The sequence below is a fragment of the Dendropsophus ebraccatus genome, chromosome 7, assembly GCF_027789765.1.
Source record: "Dendropsophus ebraccatus isolate aDenEbr1 chromosome 7, aDenEbr1.pat, whole genome shotgun sequence".
NCBI lineage: Eukaryota > Metazoa > Chordata > Amphibia > Anura > Hylidae > Dendropsophus > Dendropsophus ebraccatus.
This window is the reverse complement of record NC_091460.1, coordinates 135,171,275-135,193,968: the sequence shown is the minus strand read 5'-3', so window position 1 is coordinate 135,193,968 and position 22,694 is coordinate 135,171,275. Positions and strand designations below refer to the sequence as shown.

Genomic DNA, 22,694 nt, shown 5'->3' with positions numbered 1-22,694 from the left:
AAAACATATTACGGCTGTAAGTGAAGGCAGCATACCTACCGGAAAGGAGTCACAAAATGACTGCTCTTTATGCAGATTTACACTATTATTCTTTCAATCTATTAAAAAAGTTTGGGTGGATTGATGACATGTAACTATATACTCTAATAATGGATCGTATCTATCTGCTTATAAACTGGGAATAGAAATCATAGATTACTTAAATTAATAAAACCAAATTCAGAATTAAGTTAATTAATTTTAGTCCTGGCAACTGATAGGAAGATTCTTCTAAGAAGTCAGGAGGATTTCCTGTATTTGTAAGACCTTAGTATATTCAATTTCTAAGACAGTAGTGGAAATATTATCTCAGCACCTCCATGATCTAGAGAAATACTCGTGCTTTATCACTGTGGATGCCTCTTCTGTTCATTGCCAGATCATTTGTAAGCCAGCAGGCAAAAGTCACTTAATGAGATAATTTCCCTGTTACAGAGATGGATTGTTCAGGGAGCAGCATAGCCACCCATGAGAACTGAGGTCACTCTAAGTAGCTAGATATAAATGAACAAAATATATACACTAATATGATTTTTTTTAAAATTTATCATATATATATATATATATATATATATATATATATATCCCCCATATATATGTGTATGTTTTAAATGTAGCATCATATTGTTATGCCACAGTGCATTGTAATATGTAAAATTCTCAAATCATCTCTGTTAACTGCAGCCCCATCTACATACAGTATGGGACTATGTACAGACAGAGTAAAATAATACTAAATTAGAGACGTCATTTTAAGTGAAAATAAAACAATGTGTGAAGAGGTGCAAATTAACAATCTTTGCAAAAACAGGTCATGCAAAATGATCGTGTTCATTCTTTTGAAGGTCGTAATCAATTATGGCCATTCTGCACGTCTTTATATTATCACTATGGATAAGCGAACTTACTACAATGAGTTCGGTTTGGTGAACTTACCAAATGTTTGGCATTGGAGAAGATTGAATCCAGCCCTCGGGCTGAGTGGAAAACATAGATACAGTCATAAATAATATATATTGTATACATACAAATCCAAAAATTGGCTACTCCAGAGAATAAAGTTTTTTTTTTTTTTTTTGCTAATACATTGATTCCTCCTCATTCCTCCTACATTCATCCTCACCACTTACAGGCAGCTACACAAAGGCCCCTGTAGGAGGAGTTACTGGTGGAGGAAGTGCAGTTCAGTCCTACTTAGATTCTAAGTGAGAAAGGACACAAACAAAGCTGTTCCTGCAGAAGCTAAGCCAGGGCCTGGCGTATGCCAAGACCCCTGTCAGGGACACCAAAAGTTAGTGTTCATCTAGGTTAAACTAGATTATCAGTGTGAACAGATGCAGCTGGAGACCAAGAGTTTTTCTGGCAAACTCCTTTTCTCTTCTCTCTACCTTCTACAAGCACTACTGCAACTACTTCTTCTATTCCTTTCAAGCACCTACCTCAAGCACTAAGTCAAGCACTCAACTGTGTGTCAAAGATTTATACTGTCTGTGAAATGTGTACTGTAAACCTACAAAAGCTCTACTGCAAAGTTGTTCCATTTTTATATCAAACGCACGCAACTCTGTCTATCTCTGCTCGCACCTATACACAGCACCGCACACCTTGGGTTATTTTTTTTCCCTTCTGTGAGTGGTGGTACTGACAATCTGGGTGGATCAGTTACCACTCCAGGTTGCCGTGACAAGAGCCCAAGGGACCCACAACAACCTGGAAGCATTGAAGTATTGAAGTAAGTAAATGGAAAACGGATTTTGTAGTATGGCAAAAAAAAATTAAATTGTGGGCATTTACTGTCCACTGGGTCTTCTTAACTGCCTCGCCACCTCTGGCACCCTGCCACACCACCCTCCGAATGATCTCTGACTACACCAATGCTATCTAAGAGAAAAAAAAAACACCAAATATTTTAATATTGACCCTCATAATAGTAATCAACAAGAATAAATGATCCAGGGACTAGGGATGGTCCGAACCGAGTTTGGTTCGGGTTTGGTAATGATTCCCGCTGTCTGCCCGCTCTGTGGAGCTGGCGGATCCAGCGGGAGGACCGCCTGGAAAACTGGGATACAGCCATAGCCATAGGCTGTATCCCAGTTTTCCAGGCGTTCCTCCCTCTGTATCCGCCCGCTCCACGGAGCGGGCAGACAGCGGGAATCTGCTGCCGAGCGTTCGGGTTCATACGAACCTGAACCTCGGCAGGTTCGGACCATCCCTACCAGGGACCCCATGGCTAATATCCACCACTTGCGAAAGGACCTGAGACTAATGAAGCCCACAAATTCCTCTCCAATATACATCCACCTTTCAGAAACCGAGGGTCCAGTTCTCTGGGCTACATTTGACTCTCTGTACAGCCCCGTAAATGAAAGAGTGCTCAGGTAACCAAACAGAGGAACTGATGAAGCCTGGAACAAAGAAACAACAGTTTATTACAGTTCGACAGTTTATAACAACAGTTTGGGCCAAATATACCTAGCAAAACACTGTGAGCACCAGGGACCAATACTTATTACCTCTGCTTCAGGCAGGCCAGAAATGGTGGCCTCAGTGACTGCCCCAATATGAATTTCTCAAAAGGGGCTCCCACAGCCCACAGACATTAGACATCTGTATTAGTTTAATATTGACAGCTAGGGACTGGGCCTTATGGGTGAATTTTTTTTTACCGCAAGGCCTAATGGCCAGGTATTCAGCTGCTACAGTAACGAGACATGTCAAACCCTCAACTGCATGTACAGGCACAGGCCCTCTGTTTTTTCTTCCGAGACTAGGACCCCAAAATGCTGCATGAAAAAACTAAATGATTCCAATAAGAAGCACCATGTGTTGCACTCAGGGCCACAAAAAATAAGTTGTCTAAGTATGGACCTGGATCCTGTTTTATAACACACCACCCATTCAAGTAACTAAATATCTTGGAATAATGGCAAGATATGAAATGGCCCAATGGGAGAGACCATCATAGTAAAGCTTCCTGTCAATGTGGCAGCCGAGAAGGTGGTAGCAGTCAGGGTGAACAGGTTACAGCCAAAAGGCCAACTCTATGTCTGATTTTCACACTCAAGTCAAGTTTGTGACTAGAGCGACATCTCAAAAAAGACATAGGTTACTGACATTCCCTCTTGAGAGATGCTGTCATCAACCAATGAACCCTCCGGATGCGAAAGGTGATGGATAAGATGGAATTTCCCAGGGTCTTTCTTTGGGAATAACAACCGACGTTCACAAATTGAAGAAACAACGGTGGTCAAAGGGGCCTTCTATCTTGCCCATGGATACCTCCTTGGATAACTTGTCAAGAAGGACTCCAGGGTCATCCCTGGCAGACTTCAAATTATTGGCAAACAAGGGAATCTACTAAAAATAAATGGAAAATACATGGAATATAGAACCCAAACATGAAACCAACTCTAAATTACGCAACGGTATCCTCATTAGGGCAAAGGTTCAGTCATGGCTCTGCCGCGGCCACACTCATCCACCTGTATAGCTAAACTCACTGTATCCGGACAGGACATCAGGGAGAGAGCGTTGGATGTCAGATGGACGAACAACACTGGAGAGCAGTCTCTGGGCACTGAAGGATGGAGGCTTCTGCCTTTTTCTGCTTGCTGATCGACCAGACTCTGCCGATGCGCTGCAAGACTACTCAGATGAAGATGGTGAGCGCCAGAAGATCTGGATCACCATCTGCTCCTGGAAGACCTGGAATGGTGACGGATGGGACACCTACCTAAATTCCCGGAAGAGGAAGAACCACCCTGTGACACCTCTGGGGTGCAGAGGGAGATAAAACAGGAGCAGGTAGGGGAGGGAGGGTTGGGGTTAGAGTGGGAGACAATAACACTACCTGTGTAAGATGGAGATCACTAGCTTTAGCTTTGGCTGTCCAGGCATGATGGGAGTTGTAGTTTTGCCACAGCTGGAGAGTCAAGGTTCCCTACCCCTGGTCTAGGGATGGAACAGATACGTGTGTGAGCCAGAACAGAGAAGCACGCTGCATTGGGTCTTACAGGTGGGATGGGGAGTAATTACTACTCATGCGGCCACGGCGCTGCCTAGTGGAAGGAGGGAGTGAGCCAGGGCTGAGATGCACTGGGGACCATGATACACGTGCACTCATGTCAGAGAGAGGGACCAGCAGCAGCCCAGAGGCAGCCCAGCCATCCCTATTATACCTAATAGCCGCTCATCGGTGTTCGCCATGGCTCTTGCGGATTAATCCGAACAACAATGATTGACAACTTGTCTTCAGATCACAAAAGAGGCAGAGGATGGATAAATACTCTCCCATTAGACTGGAGAAACTTGCACACTCTCTAACTGGAGAAAGGGAGGGGGAGGGAGTCAGCAGCAGCAGCAGACAGCATGTAACTAACCCCTTGAAGAAAAGCTGCCAACAAAACACATAGGGAAAATGACATGTACCAACAGAGGGGGATCCCACTAGGCACCTAAGCCAGCCTCTACGCCTGTGTGCTCTCTATGTGAGGACTTGTAGTGACTGTGGGAAGTCACAGGCGAGGAGGGAGGGGAGGAGAGCTCGGGCGGGAGGAGGGCAGCTGCCGTCTCCTTCATTCCCTCCTCGTTCCCATCACCATCTCTCTCCAGTTTGTCTCTCGGTGCTCAGCTGTCCAGAGCCCTGCATACACCTGAGCCAGCCTGCACCCTCCACCACTCCCTTGTGCCCTCCGCCACCTCAGACGCCCTGGGGATTCCTGTATGTCCACAAAGGGCAGGAAATGCAAGGAGCTGCCCGCTGGCAGGGTCAGCTTCCCGGAGCTGGGGGAACGTGGGGGATGGCTGGCAAGAAATGGCAGTCAGTGGGCACCACTGCCTCAGCCCCGGGGAGTGCTGGTCTTACCGGCGGAAAGCAGCTCGTTCATTGCCGGGGAGTCCCAAAGTGACTATCACTTCCACTCTCTGTGAGTATACTTTCCATTGCCACATTGATGTCCACCTACTGTGCCACAGCTGGGATGTGCCCTGGGGGCTGAGTGCTGTCACGGGCATATAGTGGTGCACATGACCTCATCCTATAATGGCTCTGGTTCTCATAGAGGACATTGTAGTGAGGCCTGGATGGCAGGGGCACAGGGGATCATCACCCCTGCCATAAATGACACTTGCAGGGCAACTTTTATACTCTTGTCTGTGTGATACCGCATGGCATGGTGTGTCTTAGATGGATCTAGATGCTTGTGGTGGACAGTACCCCTGCTTAGGAATCCATTCACATACAGGTCTTTAGCGACAACCGTGCCGCACTTGCCAACATGAGATTTGTTGGGAATGGAATAACCGCATATGCTGTATGCGGCTGAGAGGTGAACGGACACCATATTATAAGGTCCATGTTATAAGGTCACATGCTTTATTGATTTTAGTTACGTGGAGTAAATACAACATTCCGTCTACATTCTCTGCGGATCTCATTCATAGGGGCAAGTTTGTTTCCTGTAAAGCCGTATACTTTACGAAGGGCACGGTCGTATATAGATGGTCAACGTCTGTACCGATGTCATTTGTATTTCATGTATGTCAATGGCTGACGATATGTAGCCATGGATATGTTATAACTGGAGGTACATCCATACATTTACATAACTAAGTATGCACATGATAGATAGATAGATAGGAGATAGATAGATAGGAGATAGATAGATAGATAGATAGATAGATAGATAGATAGGAGATAGATGCAAATAATCCCTCGGGGAAATACATAAATGACCATTTATAAGTATGAGTATGCTCATTCATTGATATCAAATCAGCTTGGTTTACTTATGGATTTATGAATAGTGATGCATGTAACTACCCGAATGAGCATTAGCATCTATCTATCCATCATCTATCTATCTATCTATCTATCTATCTATCTATCTATCTATATATCTCCTGTCTATCTATCTATCTATCTATCTATCTATCTATCTATCTATCTATCTATCTATCTCCTATCTATTATCTATCTATCTCCTATCTATCTATCTATCTATCTATCTATTTATCTATCTATCTATCTATCTATCTATCTATCTATCTATCTATCTATCTATCCATCATCTATCTATCTATCTATCTATCTATCTATCTATCTATCTATATATCTCCTGTCTATCTATCTATCTATCTATCTATCTATCTATCTATCTATCTATCAATCATCTATCTATCTATCTATCTATCTATCTATCTACCTATCTATCTCCTATCTATCTATCTATCTATCTATCTATCAATTATCTATCTATCTATCTCCTATCTATCTTTTATCTATCTATCTATCTATCTATCTATCTATCTATCTATCTATCTTTTATCTATCTATCTATCTATCTATCTATCTATCTATCTATCTATCTCCCTATCTATCTCCTATCTATCTCCTATCTATCTATCTATCTATCTATCTATCTATCTATCTATCTATCTATCTATCTCCTATCTATCTATCTATCTATCTATCTATCTATCTCCTACCTACCTATCTCCTATCTATCTATCTATCTATCTATCTATCTATCTATCTCCTGTCTGTCTGTCTATCTATCTATCTATCTATCTATCTATCTATCTATCTACTTTAAATGGTCAAGTATGTAGCTACATAAATGACCCTTTGCGTCTTCCGATCTATACGGTATATTGATACACTCATGTTATATTTGGCCGGTCACCTCTATATAGTATACACAATATATGTATATTTACAAATAGCGACATCCATCTCCAGACACGGTGTGATGAATTGCCTTTCTTTCCTAAATATTCATCCTCTGGTGTGTTTGCGGGAACTATAGATAGGACTGGGATGCAGTAAGTGTGCCAGTTGCCCTTCTCGCAGTAGGTGGTTGTGCTTTCCACCCAGGCTGCCCACATATGCATTATGTATGATCTTGGATCTAAATTTACTTTATGGTTTCCAGATTTTCTTATTTGTATTCTATTAGTAAGTGCTTGGCTTTACTTTATGTTTTTGGCTGTTATTGGATGTATGTTGCACGGTTTTTGGTTGTAATAATACATTTCCGGACATATTCTTGTGTTTTATCAAGGCTTCTCTGTTCTTTTATCCCATAACCTCTGGGTCTGTCAGTCTGCTGCTGCCGGATCATGTTTTTAGAAGCCATCTGCTCCAGAAGCCATAGATTACTATATGCTATGATGTATTGTTTATCATCCAGATGCTGAAATTGTGCAAACAAGGGAAGATGTTGTCTCGTCTTTTATAATGGTCTGGTCTTAGGATGTGCTTTATAGTCAGCCATTGTACTGACATTGTACCCATACTGCACAGTACCATGTTAGTGACCTGGCGTATCATCATGCCAATGTTTGGCTGGATCACTCACTATCTTATTCTTATCTTACATATTGTACATGTTTGGCCATAGAAGCACCCCCCCCCCATAGGCTTAATTTCAGTTGGCTCGTTCTCCTGTTCTGTTAATGGGGGGTTGTGGCCAGTGTCGGACTGGGGTACCGTGGGACCACCAGGGAATTTGATTCTAGGGGCCCACATACATACACCAGATATAACCAGCGCACAACCTTTCACATTACTAGAGCAACTTTGCACAGTGCTGTGTATGTGACCAGCGATGCTAGCTCACTGCTTGTCACCCCTGGTCACTCCCTGCCTCTATATAATAAGATAAAACCCCAGGTTACTATATAGAGGCAGCGAATGACCAGTTGACAGGCGTATGCAGCAGTGCTGATGGGTTAAATGTCATCCTGAAGCTGCTAACCAGGGAGGCCCACCTCCAGCTCAGGGGCCCACCAGGGGGTAGGGCCCACCGGGGGATTCCCCTGCTTCCCTTCAGGTCAGTCCGAGCCTGGTTGTGGAATAGGAGCTGGTATCATGAGTATTGTTATTGGGCATTTCCTATGTGCAACTCTGTTAGGGTTAGGTAGGGTATTGAATATATACTATTGTAACAGGTCTTGTTCTTAGCCCAGAATCTATGCAAGTTCTTAGCGTTTTTTGCTTTACATTTGCAGGTTACAGATGTAAATTTACATATAGAATATTTTCCATATATTATAGCATACTATTTAAGGTATCTTAATATTTTGCCTCCTCCTTCAAGCCATTAATCTACAAAAGATTATAAAGTGTCCTCTCAGGAAAACTTGAGAAGCTAGTTCCTGAGAAGCAAGCCTTTCTTCCTTTGACTGTCTTATACCACTACTGTAGCTCTGCAATCTGTCAATCCTCTTATCTTCCTGTCTGGCTAATTAAGTAATTATCTGTGTAATGTACTGTATACGCTGTTTGAGGTTACAGCTAACAGCAGCGCCCTCTGCTGTACAGAAGATGTACAACAGAGAAGATAATAGATGGATATCAGAGTTTTTTGTGCCTTCTTTTTAAAGAGACTCTGTCAGTAGGTTTATGGGGTCCTATCTCAGGGTGGCATAAACTAGTGGCAGAGAAGCTGAACAGAATGATGTATCACTTACATTGTTCTGTGCAGCTGATCCAGAGATCTCCTCCTGAATAACATGGACAATAAGTAGTCCTCTCCATTATGTGCATGAGCCCAGTAGTCCTGGATATTTATGAGAAGCAGAAAACTCCGCCCACCAGCTGCTGATTGGCAGTTATCTATCCATGCTGTGTATAGGCAGTCACCTGTCAGTCAGCAGCTGGAGGGCGGGGGGAGGGGTGTGGCAACAATCCTATTCTCCTGCATATTAGGAGAATTGCTGAACAGAATGATGTAAGTAATACCCCGATCTGTTCAGCATTTCTGTTACTAGTTTATGCTGCCCTCATTTAAGGTGGCACAAACCTAGTGACAGATTCCCTTTAAATACCTAACTAGCAAATATGGTGACAAAAATGTATACTTTTATAAGAGGATTTGGGAAATTTTCCTGCTGTAGATCATCGTTACCAGTAGTAATTTACATCATGGAGGAATACTCCAAACAGAGGAGATTCTACAACAACACAGATTAGAGCAGATGATAAAATTATAAATGCTAAAAGGTTCCTTGCAAACAACGATACAACACGACTCTTGTCTCCAGTTCAGGTGTGGTTTGCAAATAGGCTCCATTCACTTCAATGGAACTGAGTTGCAAAACCTGCACCCAAACTGGGGACAAAAGTAGTGCTGTCTCTGGAAGAAAGTGGTCATGTTTTTATAATGCTGGATAACCCCTTTAAATGGTTCCGGGACAACCATTGTATGTTGAAACCATTGTATGTTAAGTCCATAACTCTATGGAGAACTGGTAATTGGTTCCGAACCCCCCCTGAGATGTCAACCCAAAATGACAAAACAAAAATAAGGCCAAAAATAGCACAAAACAATCATATCCTTACTTTTAGTAGTCGAAAGGAACAACAGACAACTGGTTTACCACTTTCTAGAAGGATGAGATCATCACTCTTGCCCCATGTGTGTGTGACCAACGCTCCATTCACACTAACAGTTATGCCACCCCCTCCATCACCATGCCCCCATACCACACCATGTACCCCCTTATGAGCATGTACAGAGAGAAGGCAGGGGGTGGGCTCTGGGATGCCGGACCACATGATTTCAGTAATCTCTGCTCTGATGACATCCGGAATGCTCACTACACCCGTCCCTTCCCCTCTCACTGCGCACATTTCAAACACCTCTCCTGCTCACAGGCTCTCTAGTGCTAGACCCAGTGACACAGCCATAGAGTACAGCCAGCCACAACAGACAGCCTATAGTGGAAGGGGGATCCCGGGGGACACTGCCTGTTGAATACAGAGGGCAGTAGGACTATTCAGCCTTCTGGTGGCAGATGACTTGGGTGCCTCAGGTTGACAGCTTTGGCACTCGACATACAATAGCAGGCAGGGAAGCATCGTAAGTTAAAGCTGTATTCAACTTGTGATGGCCCTTGAGAGGCCATTGCAAGTTGGATCAAAAGCATGTCAAGGGATCACTGTAATTGATGCAACGCTACATTCTCCTATTTGTAGTCCTCATACATTTACAAAATCACTTTTTATTAGGAAACCAGAATCGGGTATAGTAGTAGTAGTAGTTCATCAAGCATCTTTTTCTCTTATAATCGGGCAAAATTGGAAAAGAGACAGCAAACTTAAAAATAAGTGTTACACAGGACATATATGGTTCCTTTTTAGACTTCACCATATTTATGCTGAAGTCTTGGCACTCATGTATTGCAGATATCAAGATGTGTTTATTCATACATATAGGATGTTGCATGCTTTCCGACCATATGGTCGGAACGCGTGCAGAATCTCATACGTGTGAATAAACACATCTTGATGTCTGCAATATGTGAGTGCCGGGATTCTATTTCATTACATTGTTGGACTTTCTCCCGGGCAACTCGGCCAGCTGGATTGCCGATTGTTTACTTCTATATCCTGAAGTCTCCTTTTTCTGCTCCACACTGATGAGGGGCAACACCCTGAAACAGCTGTATGTGGATGGACACCTGGCCTTGGTTTTTCCCTTGTCATTACATTGACTTATAGGGCCACTTAATATGGTGGTTTCGGTGGTTTCCTTACAGAAGCCACCCCTTGGCCGGGTCCTTCCCGGAGGGATATCTGGCTAGTCTTGTGTTTTGAGACACTTCAGTGAGGTGCCACGGGCTCTTCTTTTGCATATTCATGTTTCCCAGGGGGCAATGCACTTAGGATTTCACTGCATTGAGCGCTTTCACTAGCAGCCGGCAGCGTTATCGTTTGGCTGGTCTCCCTAAGGAACTTGGAACCCATTAAAGGAACCGTTCACCTAGACAATGCTATCTAATCTATCGCCATAATATTAAAGAGCAGGAAGAGCTGGAAAGATTGATATATAACTTTGTGGGAAAAGATTCAGTATAACTTGTAACTTGTTGATTGAAATCCCTGCTCATTCTGTAGGAAGGAGTCCAGTGGGCGGTGTTACTCAATGGACTGGACTCCTTAGCATGGAAAAATCAGAGATTTAAATCAATACACACATTCACATGGAGTAATGATCTGCAGAACAAATCATTCTTTCCTTAGAGCAGGGGTACTCAACAACTTTTAGTGAAGGTAGACTTACCGGGGTCTATTGTCAGGTGAAGGTTTCGAGCTGAACATAATTAGTAAATGTGCTGTGCTCCCCCATAGTGCATAACCCCCCAGTTGCTCCCCCAGTAGTATATAGACTCCTGTGCGCTCCCCCAGTAGTATAAAGTACCCCTGTGTGCTCCCCCAGTAGTATATAGCCCCCCTTTGTGCTCTCCCAGTGCTTCCCCTGTAGCTACAACATGGCCGACAACCACATCGCAGAACTGCAGCAGTCAGCGGTAACCCTCATATGTTTCGGCTGTTTCCAGCCTTGTGGCATGAATACAGGCGCTATTATCGTTCAATAAAATAATAGTTTCTTGAAAACATTGGTTTAACGCATGATTGAAACCACCAAAAGCGAATGTTTTATCCTTAGCCCATCAAGAACTTTGCTGACTTAGCTTGCCAAGTGCTGCAAACCTATTCGCTCAGATGGGATTCTTAATCACAACAGCTCAAGCATTTCTTTTAAATTGAAACCACACCAGCATATAAGTTTGAGGCTATACTCACACCTTGTACAAACAAGGGCCGTTCTGCCATTAACGACCATTGTTTAACGTCACCTACGGCTGGAATTAATGATCATTCATTCCGCAGGTAGGTAGCATTAAGCAATGGCTGTTCACAGGGAATGGCCGGTGTTTGGACAGGGTGTGAACATAGCCTTAGAGTTGTCATCTAATGTCAAATGTCTAAAAAACTAATGTCTAAAAAAACTCTTTCAAATCAACTGGTGCCAGAAAGTGCCAGAGATTTGTAATTTACTTCTATTAAAGGAGAAGTCCGGCGAAAATTTTTATTAAAGTATTGTATTGCCCCTCAAAAGTTATACAAATCACCTATTTACACTTATTACGGGAAAGTTTATAAAGGGCTTTTTACCTGCACTTACTACTGCATCAAGGCTTCACTTCCTGGATAACATGGTGATGTCACTTCCTGGATAACATGGTGATGTCACTTCCTGGATAACATGGTGATGTCACTACCTGGATAACATGGTGATGTCACTACCTGGATAACATGGTGATGTCACTTCCTGGATAACATGGGGATGTCACTTCCTGGATAACATGGTGATGTCACTTCCTGGATAACACGGTGATGTTGCTTCCTGGATAACACGTTGATGTCCCGACCCGACTCCCAGAGCTGTGTGGGCTGTGGCTGCTGGAGAGGATGATGGCAGGGGGACACTGAGGGACACAGGGCACTGGAGGGACACTGAGCATCCCTCTGTTATCCAGGAAGTGACATCACCATGTTATCCAGGAAGTGACATCACCATGTTATCCAGGTAGTGACATCACCATGTTATCCAGGTAGTGACATCACCATGTTATCCAGGAAGTGACATCACCATGTTATCCAGGAAGTGACATCACCATGTTATCCAGGAAGTGACATCACCATGTTATCCAGGAAGTGAAGCCTTGATGCAGTAGTAAGTGCAGGGAAAAAAGCACGTTATAAGCATTTCCCATGTATTGGGGATTTGTATAATTTTGGGTGACAATACATTACTTTAATAAAAATTTTCAACGGACTTCTCCTTTAAAAAAAACAAACAAACCTCAAGTCCTACAGTACTTATCAGCTTCTGTATATCCTGCAGGAAGTGGTGTATTCTCTCCAGTATGACACAGAGCTTTCTGCTGCCACCTCTGTCCATGTCAGGAACTATCCAAAAGCAGTAGCACATCTCCATAGAAAACCTCTCCTCTCCAGACTTGAAAGAATACACCACTTCCTGCAGGACGTACAGTAGCTGATAAGTACTGGTAGACTGGAGATCTTTTTAATGGAAGTAAATTACAAATCTCTGGCACTTTCTGGTACCATCTGATTTGAAAGATTTTTTTGAGGGTACACTACCCCATTTAATCACATTATTGTCTGAAGAACTGGAGTGCCACTGATATTATTATTATTATTGTTATTATTATTATTATTATTATTATTGTTATTAATCAAATAAATATAGGAAGCAATATAAGGGCAAAGGGAAAGCATAGAATTCATTAAACAGTTCAAAGAATAATTTTGCCCATAAAATAAATAATATATAACATATATAAAATTAAATTAAAATAAATATATATGTGTGTGTGTGTGTGTGTATATATATATATATATATATATATATATATATTTATTTCCCCAGTAGACAGGTTGAGAAAAAAATAATAGCAGTCCCTGCCATGAAGATAAGTGAAGCGGGATTGTGGCTGCTCTGATTTCCTGTCAGCTCTATGCTTTCCTAGTAAATGACGACCTGAAGATGACAGTTTTATCCATAAAGCTTAAAAACCAGTTAGCCTGTGTCAGAGAGCGCTGTTTTTCTGCCTTTCTCCCTTTTCACCACTAAAACTACCCGCTAACTTCTTACAAGCCAATTCCTTCTTCTCCCAATTCCCTGATAAGTATAAATCCCCACTATACAGTGCGCTGTAATACCGATTTGTTCTACGGATTCGGTGCATGCAAATCTGGGCGACAGTAAAAAAGTAGGTTAATATAATGTGAACGGCGCCGTGTTGGGTGCAGAAATGTCATTATTAGAGCCTATATTATGTTGTGTCGATTCCATAACACCCGCCTTTATACCGCAGGAGGATTATGAATCGCTCAGTATTCAGAATTGCCGTATTTTCCAGCAGCGAATCTCTTTTGTAAGTTTTCCGTAACACAATGTCCCTATTTTCTAATGTTGCCCTTCTTTAGCTAGTCTGTGTTCCAACAGAAATAGCAGAAATCCCGAGAATCTGTCAGACGTTTAGCGACCTTTTCTTTGAACCGGAGCTCTTATTGCGCAGCACTTCCATAGTTATTACACATTCAGAATGAATGGACTGGAGGCTTTCTTTCTTTCACACTTTCACTGTTGAATAATGTTAGAAAAAAAAAAAATCCTTGAGGTGACGAACAGGATGATGCGGAACAGTATGCCTAGTATTCTATTTTCCTTCCTAGGTGCGAACGGTTGACGTCTGACTCTGGTGTGAAGACAACCAAAATGTACGAATTTGTAGTATTGGCATTTTTCTATTAATACAAAAAAAAAAAAGTATTTTATTAGAATAGTCAGGGCTGCAATGAAATTGAAGTGGAGCTGTCACGATGGGTTGTTTCCGGATCAGCGGTGAGATCCACTGCTAATCTGGAAGTTCGGGTCTGCATAGATGGGGAGATGCAATGAGATGGTGATGCACGGAACACTTATTGAATCTAATGGGGGTCAAACGGATAACAGCAGTCTCATTGTGCCTCTATGTATCCATGGAGATCCGAACTTCTAGATTAGCAGTGGATCTCAATGCTGATCCAGAAGAGGCCCATCGTGACAGGTACGCTTTAAAGGAGACCTGTCACCCTGGCTGCCGGGGTGAAGCCCGCCCGCCTGACCCCCAGGTGGAGCTCCTTATACTTACCCCTTCCCCGAAGTCCCAGTCCCGGACCCCGTCCCGTTGCCGAGAAATCCCCATTGGAAGCTCACCAGCACTCACCTGCTCCATTCATTCTCTATGGGCGTTGGACTCATCTCTGATGAACGCGCACACGGCTTCCGACGGGGATTTCTCTGCAACGGGACGATTCCGGGACTTCAAGGAAGGGGTAAGTATAAGGGGATCCACCGGGGGGTCAGGCGGGCTTCACCCCAGCAGCCGGGGTGACAGATTCCTTTTAAAGGGGAACTATCAGCAGTTTCGTGTAAACGAACTGGCCGATATACTCCAGCAGCTTTTTACCTCATGTTGTCAGTGATGGTATTGATTCTTCTGTGCGTCCCGGCGTTCTAGTGTATTTTGATTTAGGAAAATATGCAAATTGTGGCCTTATGAGCACTGTGGACATTCTCTGGGCGCCCAGAGCACCCCCCTCAGACTGCCTTGCTTCATAGCCCAAAACCCTGGGAAGGCTGTACATGTACGCCCATTTACGTTAAGGCACAGCCTGTGGGGGTGTACATGTACGCCCGTAGTCGTTAACGGGTTAAAAACAGTCTGCTTACTTTTGCTTCTACAGCCTTATTTGTGAGCTCTATTTTCTCTATATACTTATACACAGCCCATATGATTGTCTTTTTACCTCTTTTTCTCTAGCCGGTATGAGCTGCCCTCCAAAGTTTTAATTTTTTAATTAGACTTCTATTTCCTTGAGTAGTAGCTAAATGATAAGTCATTTTTAATGAAAACTATTTAGAAGGTTGATTACTTATTGCAACAGGAAACAAATCAGAAATAAGAAAAGAAAAGAAAAACATTTTAAGCCTATGTGTCCATAGTTCTTTTCAGCACGTAGTGGGAACATATTTTCTCTATATACTTATCCATAGCCTTGAAATGTTGGAAGTAGTGATGAGCGAACATCCCGATGTTCGGTTTGGATCCGGATAGAGCAAAGTTGCTAGAAGCCTATGCACTCTATCTCGCAGCACGGGTGTACTCAGAGAACTCTGACCACTCTGCTCATCCCATGTAACAAGGTCTGGAGCTTGTGTCACCCTCTAAGATGGGTCACCCGACACTGGTGGGCAATTGGTGGTGCAAAGATCAAAGAGTCAAAACCCAGACACAAGTATTCTCTCTCTACTTTCAAGTATTCTCCTTATTCTACCTCTCAAGTTCCGGCAGAGCACAGTACTACTTGAGTTGGGACTCTCTCGACATCCTTCTCTATACTCTTCTCTGAACTCTCTACCTCTCAGCACACAACCCAGCCAGCACGGCTGTATCTCCTCTATCACTCTCAGTACAGCTGTCCTCCAAAGTTTTAAGTTTTTTTTATTAGACTTCTAAATGATAAGTCATTTTTATTGAAAACTATTTAGAAGGTTGCTTATTTATTGCAACAGAAAAAAAAAACATTGTAATAGCCTATGTCTCCATAGTTCTTCTCAGTACGTAGTGGGAACATAGCCTTAAAAAACAATCTGCTTACTTTTGCTTCTACAGCCTTGTTTGTGAGCTCTATTTTCTCTATATACTTATCCATAGTCTTTAAATGTTGGAAGCAGTGATGAGCGAACATCCCGATGTTCGATTCGGATCCTGAACACGAACATAAAAAAAAAAATCGTGATCGGTTCGTGTTCGCCAAACATTTACGAATAAATAAAGAACGTACAGTAGAAGCGTATGTTTCGGTCTACGCACATGTGTACAGGTGCAAAGTGTAAATGACGCAGTTGCGTATACATTGCCTACGTTGCGGTCTAGAATTACGCACAGATGTACAGATTATCAGGGTTAAATTGTAAATAAAGATGATCGAACAGTAGTGATTTTCAGGTTCGTTTGAACCCGAACCATCTGCATTTGACTCCCGCTGCCTTCCTGTTCCGTGGGGAAGGTGGAGACAGCCCGAGTACCGCCTGGAAAACAGGGATACAGTCCAGGCTTGATTGGAAGGGTGGGTTCACACTACGGAACCCAAGCAGAGAATTTCCGACATATTCCGTAGCTCGTACCTGTTGACGGTCACGCGCCTTTCCGCTGGCTCCAAAGACACCATTCTATGCATGGGCTGATTCTGCATTCCGCGTCAATTCTTTCGGCGGAATGCGGAATCCGCTCGTGCATAGAATGGTGTCTACGGCACAGGCGGAGAGGCGCGCGGCCGTGAACAGGTACGAGCTACAGAATCCATGGTAAATTCTCGGGTTCCGTAGTGTGAAGCCACCCGAATTGTAGTTTTGTAGCAGCTGAAGGGCCTCAGTTTGACCCCTGTGATCTATAGTAATTCAGAAGCCACAGCTATTTATAGTTATTTACATACAATACATTCAGGACTGGTTATGGGAATGTGCCATTTAGTGCAAGATTAGTAGGGATCATGGCATTGAGGATTTTTCCTATAATCATCAGATACCTGCTCATTGGTGGCTTGAAAAAAAATAATTCCTTTGCCCTATTAAATGCATTGCAGAAGCGGTCACATACTTAGTGCATTATCTGTACACTTGGCATCCAGTCATAGTGAGGCTATATAGGGGGAATTTCATTAACTGAATGGTAAGTCATGATTTGAAAGTATAATCTGCAAAAATGAATGAGATTTAAAGTTCCCCGACTCTAGGTACTGTTAATGAAAACTGATTTTGAAGAAGGAATGAGTTTCTTTGACAGCTGCTGTGATGTCCGGAACCATTTGGTTTCTTTGAAAGTTTAAATTAAAAACGGTCATGGATTATATAGCCCTTGCACCATTTACATACAGTATACAGGGTTGCAGTAATATATTATGGTATATATAGGTAATAGAGCAAAACAAATATAATAAACCATGACTACTAATTGTAATGTACGAAGATGAGTAGAAATGTGGCTTTAAAGTGTCACCGTCGTTTAAAATCTTTTGCAGAAATCAACAGTACAGACGATTTTAAGAAACTTTGCATTTGGGGGTTTATTAGCTGAAAAATGCATTTTTATAATGAAAAAGCAGTTTGAAGCTCTCTCCCCTTGTCCCCTGGTGTCTATGGAGAGGGGAGGGGTGAAGGGAGATGAGGCACCAAAACAGGACAACAAAGAGTTAATTTACAGCTACATCACAGGGCTATCTCCTCTGAAGTCAGCACAGACTCTCTGACCTCTGAATACCATCTCTCACACAGGTCCCGCTGTGTAATCCTTTGTTCTCTGCTCTCTAATCTCCCTCCTCCCCTCTCCATAGAACAGACAGGGTATGTCTGCTGTAAACAAGACATGATTTCCTGATAATGAGCAGTGGATGAGAGAGAGGAGGGAGGGGGGACCTGGGGAAAGGCTTTTTGAATGCAGATAATGGCATATTTGTCTAATAAACCCAATTACAAAGTATACTCAAATCGCCTGGACTATTGATTTCTGCAAAGAAAAAAAAAAACACAACACGACAGTGACTCTTTAACCCCTTATAGACCCAGCTATTGTACTCTCAGAATGGGCCCATATTTAAAAACCCCAGCACATTTTCAGGGACCCAGAATACAGCTTAGGGGCAGGAGAGTGCCTGACCTGGACCCATCAAACGTGGCCTGTTCACACACAAGCTTTGTGAATACTAATAATGTAATTCTTTCTACTTTTGCTTTATGTTATTTATTATTTAAACTTTAATTTGCAAAAGAAATTACTTAGCAAAGTACATTTTCCTAATTATTGAAGCACGTTTCCATCTGTTTTGTTCTTCTGTTATGGATACGTGTTCTGCATGTCGATTGTATGGATCGGTCTGCGGTGTGTACAATGTATGGCTTCCTGAGCAATATGTTGACTATATGTGTCTGTGTGTTGTACATACAATGCATGCAGAAATTAGTAGTACACCACACTGAACACAAGACAATTGTTGCTTTTATAATATTACTATTTTTTTTTCTTGCTTTTTTTACGCTGTTGGACTAGGTTCACACATTTTTTTTTTGGCCGCTCAACTGCCTTTTTTGTGGACGGCCATGATTTTGAGGTTAAATAACGGTCATTACTTTGAAATATCGTCTGTAATTTCAAAATTAACGGACGTTATTTGACCTCAAAATGACGGACTTCCACAAAGATGGCCATCGAACGGGCCCAAAAAAAAGACGTTGTGTAAACTTAACCTAGCTGTTTAGTTTTTTATATTTTTGAAATAAAATATAAAGTCAGAAAATAATATGTAAATATATAGGCTGGCTGGACTGTTACAAATAAAACACTTTTCTGCCTTTTATCTCAACCCTATTCTGCATAGATTGTGTTTGCTAAGGGTCCATTTACACAGAAAGATTATCTGACAGATTATCTGCCAAAGATTTGAAGCCAAAGCCAGGAATGGAGAAATCTCAGTCTTTCCTTTATGACCTGATCTCTGGTTATAGTCTGTTTCTGGTTTTGGCTTCAAATCTTTGGCAGATAATCTGGCAGATAATCTTTCTGTGTAAATGGACCCTAACAGGGCCCCTCATTCCTCTTGTTTGGGTAATTAGTGTGTAAGGGCCCTTTTACACGGAAAGATTATCTAACAGATTATCTGCCAAAGATTTGAAGCCAAAGCCAGGAATGGACTATAAACAGAGATTAGGTCATAAAGGAAAGCCTGAGATTTCTCCTCTTTTCAAATCCATTTCTGGCTTTGGCTTCAAATCTTTGGCAGATTATCTGTCAGATAATCCTTCTGTGTAAATGGACCCTAACTCTGGGTTTACACGGAACGATTATTGCGAATTTGCACGATAACGATCGAATTCAAACGTTAATCGTACGTGTAAATGCAGCAAACGATCGAACGAAGAGCGAGAAATCGTTCATTTTGATCTTTTATCTTGTTCTTAAATCGTCGTTCGCAAAAAATTCGCCGATCGTTCCTTGTAAACAGTCGTCGCGCGAAAGTCCGGCCGCCCGCTCATCCGCAGCCCGGCCCCCCGCTCATCTGCAGCCCAGCCCCCCCGCTCATCCGCAGCCCCCTGCGCCGGTTTGATCGCCACCCCCGCCGCCCCGATCGCCACCCCCGCACGGCAGCACTGATTGGCTGAAGAGGAGCCGTTTGAAATTCCCGACTCACCTCTTCAGCCAATCAATGCAGTGAAGAAGGGAGCCGGGGTTTTCGAAGACCTGCTACGCGGAGCAGGTAACGTATGCTCGTGACTGGGACGGCAGGGGCGATCGGAGCGGCGGGGGTGACGATCGGGGCGGCGCAGGGGGCTGCAGTTGACCATGAGGCCGTGCTGCAGATCAGCGGGGGGCCGGGCAAAACGTTCGCAAAACGATTTTTCCGTACGATATATTGTACCGTCTAAACGCTGATCGTTATGAAAAAAAATCGTTACTCCGACATCGTTAATCATACGATCGGACCAATTATCGTTTCGTTTAAACCCAGCATAAGGCTATGTTCCCACAATGTTTTTTACTACTGTCTGTTTAAAAAAAAAAAAAACGCCTGCCATTTTGAGTTCCAAATGACGTCCATGACTTCGCTATTTGGCCGCCCATCAGTGCAATGACGGCTGTTGATACATTATTCTAGGTCAAGTGGACTAATTGGCCTTTGGGTGTGTCTTTAATTGAAAAGTCCATTGAATTTTATAGTAAGGACGGTGAAAAAAGAAAAACTGTGTGTGAACAACTGAAAAATAACGTCCGTTGTGTGCAAAAGACGTCAAAAAATTGTCATGATCATGGTTTTGACGTCAGTTAAAATGTGGCAAGAACAGATTTTTTTTTTTAAGAAAAAGTAGCTGCCTTTCCTCTTTAGTGTGAACACAGCCTAATTCTGTAATTAATGATGTCAGACGCTGACCACACACCTCAGGACGTGAAAGGATAGCAGGACATCTAATTCTGCTGATTTGACCCTGTGCCTGACCAGGAGACATCTCCCCCTGCGCTCTGTGGAGGCAGTTCTACTAGCGACATCCACCAGAGACACATACTTGTATAACGTGTGACCCTCGGCATTCAATGCACGCATCATGTGCATTGATAATATGATTTAATCCCGGACCATGTGTGTGTTACATCACTAACTGCAGAACCACTAACCTCTAACACAAACTACTAACCAACACATCTGTTGGACTGAATCTGGACCTGACTGATGGGCTTTGTACAACATCATCGCTAGCCTATATCAGGACCTGTCTATATCGCTACTCTTCTCACTAAAGAACGTGGCATCTATTGTGAGATTTCCTATTTGATGACAACATAAACAGTGTCTCCACGTTATTCCCTGATGAACCTATGCACACCACATAGGGGAAACGCGTTGTAGGTGGAAACCTTTGAAGGATATGGGCGAATACTGTTCGATTGAATAGTGAGGTATCCGATCTATCGAATATTATCGAATAGTTCGCCGAATATTCGATAAATATTGGATAAGCGTTCAAATCCCCCAGCTTCCAGTTTTTGGTCGAATAGATGTTTTTCAATAATCGAATACTTGTTCCCATAGACTTCGATTGAATATTCGAATATTCGGGAGATATTCGTACGAATATCGAATATTTCACTATTCGCTCATCACTAATCTTTTATTATCTCACAATGTGAAGAAAGTGCACACACTTAAGCCATATCACATTTTAAGTGACTGTTTTAAGTGAATCATTTTTGATCTTTTGATCACACCCAGTGGTGGTCTTTGGCACCAAGCACCCCAAGCGCTCGCTTGGGGCCCCCAACATCCATGGGGGCCCCCACGCCCCGCTCTTGTGCTCAAGACTGCTGGACAGGGCTGCTGCCCCGCTCGCTGCTGCCATCTGAACTGTAACTATGAGCACTCGTAATGAGCGCTCATAGTTACATGCAGCAGCACTGACAGGGCGGGAGTCATTGGCTCCCTTCCTGTCAGTCACTCTTGTGGCTGCAGGAAGGGTTTTCCCTGCAGTCACAAGTGGCAGCTTTGTCCTTGTGGTGCCGGCGTGCCAGTGACATCACTGGAGCATCAGCGCCAGGACAAGGGGAGCGCGGCCTCTTGTGATCGCAGGGAAAACCCTTCCTGCGGCCACAAGAGTGAAGAGAAGAGGAGACGCCCGGACCCAGGTGAGTATAAGTGTTTGTTTTGTTGTGTTATATACTATATGGGAGAGGGAGCACACTGGGGTCTGTTTAACTGGGGGAGCGCACATCGGGGGTCTATATAAATGGAGGGAGCACACAGGGGGGCTATATAACAGGGGGAGCACACAGGGGGGCTATAGACTACTGGGGCTTCACAGAGGGGTCTATATACTACTTGGGGCAGCACACAGGGGGTCTATATACTACTTGGGGCAGCAGAATGGGGTCTATATACAACTTGGAGAGCACACAGGAGGTCTATATCCAAGCGGGGGAGCACACAGGGGGCTATATACTACTGGGGAGCACACAGGGGTCTATATACTACTGGTGGGGCACACAGGGGTCTATATCCAAGTGGGGAAGCACACAGGAGGTCTATATCCAAGTGGGAGAGCACACAGGGGGTATATACAACTGGGGGCAGCACACAGGGGGTCTATATACAACTGGGGCAGCACACAGGAGGTCTATATACTTCTGGGGGAGCACACGGGGGGGCTATATATAACTAGGGGAACACACAGGGGTCTATATACTACTGGGGGCAGGACACAAGGGGTATATACTATTGGGGGGAGCACAGAAGGAGTATATATTACTGGCGGTAGCGCACAAGGGGTATATACTACTGGGGGCAACACACAGCGGTCTATTGTTTTAAAACGTGTGTTGAGGGGGGGGCCCCAGACATAACTTCGCTTGGGGCCCCAGAAATGCCAAGACCGCCCCTGATCACACCCACACGATACATCTCTAGACAGTCTGTACCCGGACTTGGTTACTGTCCAGCGTAGGGCCAGACACCGCCTGGCTAAGGGACGCCTGACCCAGCGGTCCTCATGATATGTTAGGTAGGGCACAATAGGGCTACCTCCCCGACAGAACCTTAGCCTACCTTAATCTTTTACACTCTCACTGTACAGATTTGGATTAACTACACTATTGCTTTGTATTTTATGATAACTATAATAAAGTTGTTTTTACCATCATTTGGGTCCACCACAATAGTCATTTCCTCCTTATTCTTCTTGTTTGCACAT

General features: G+C 43.3%; 1 protein-coding gene across 1 annotated transcript in view; it reads left to right on the top strand.

The window, feature by feature from the left end:
- Positions 1–4,661: 4,661 nt before the first annotated feature.
- TRPC3 (transient receptor potential cation channel subfamily C member 3) overlaps positions 4,662–22,694 on the top strand; it is a 175,139-nt gene continuing 157,106 nt past the window's right edge. The window contains exon 1 of the mRNA XM_069978543.1: positions 4,662–4,967. Coding sequence (XP_069834644.1) covers positions 4,765–4,967 — 203 coding nt within the window. The 5' untranslated portion in view covers positions 4,662–4,764. The remainder of the gene's footprint in view (positions 4,968–22,694) is intronic.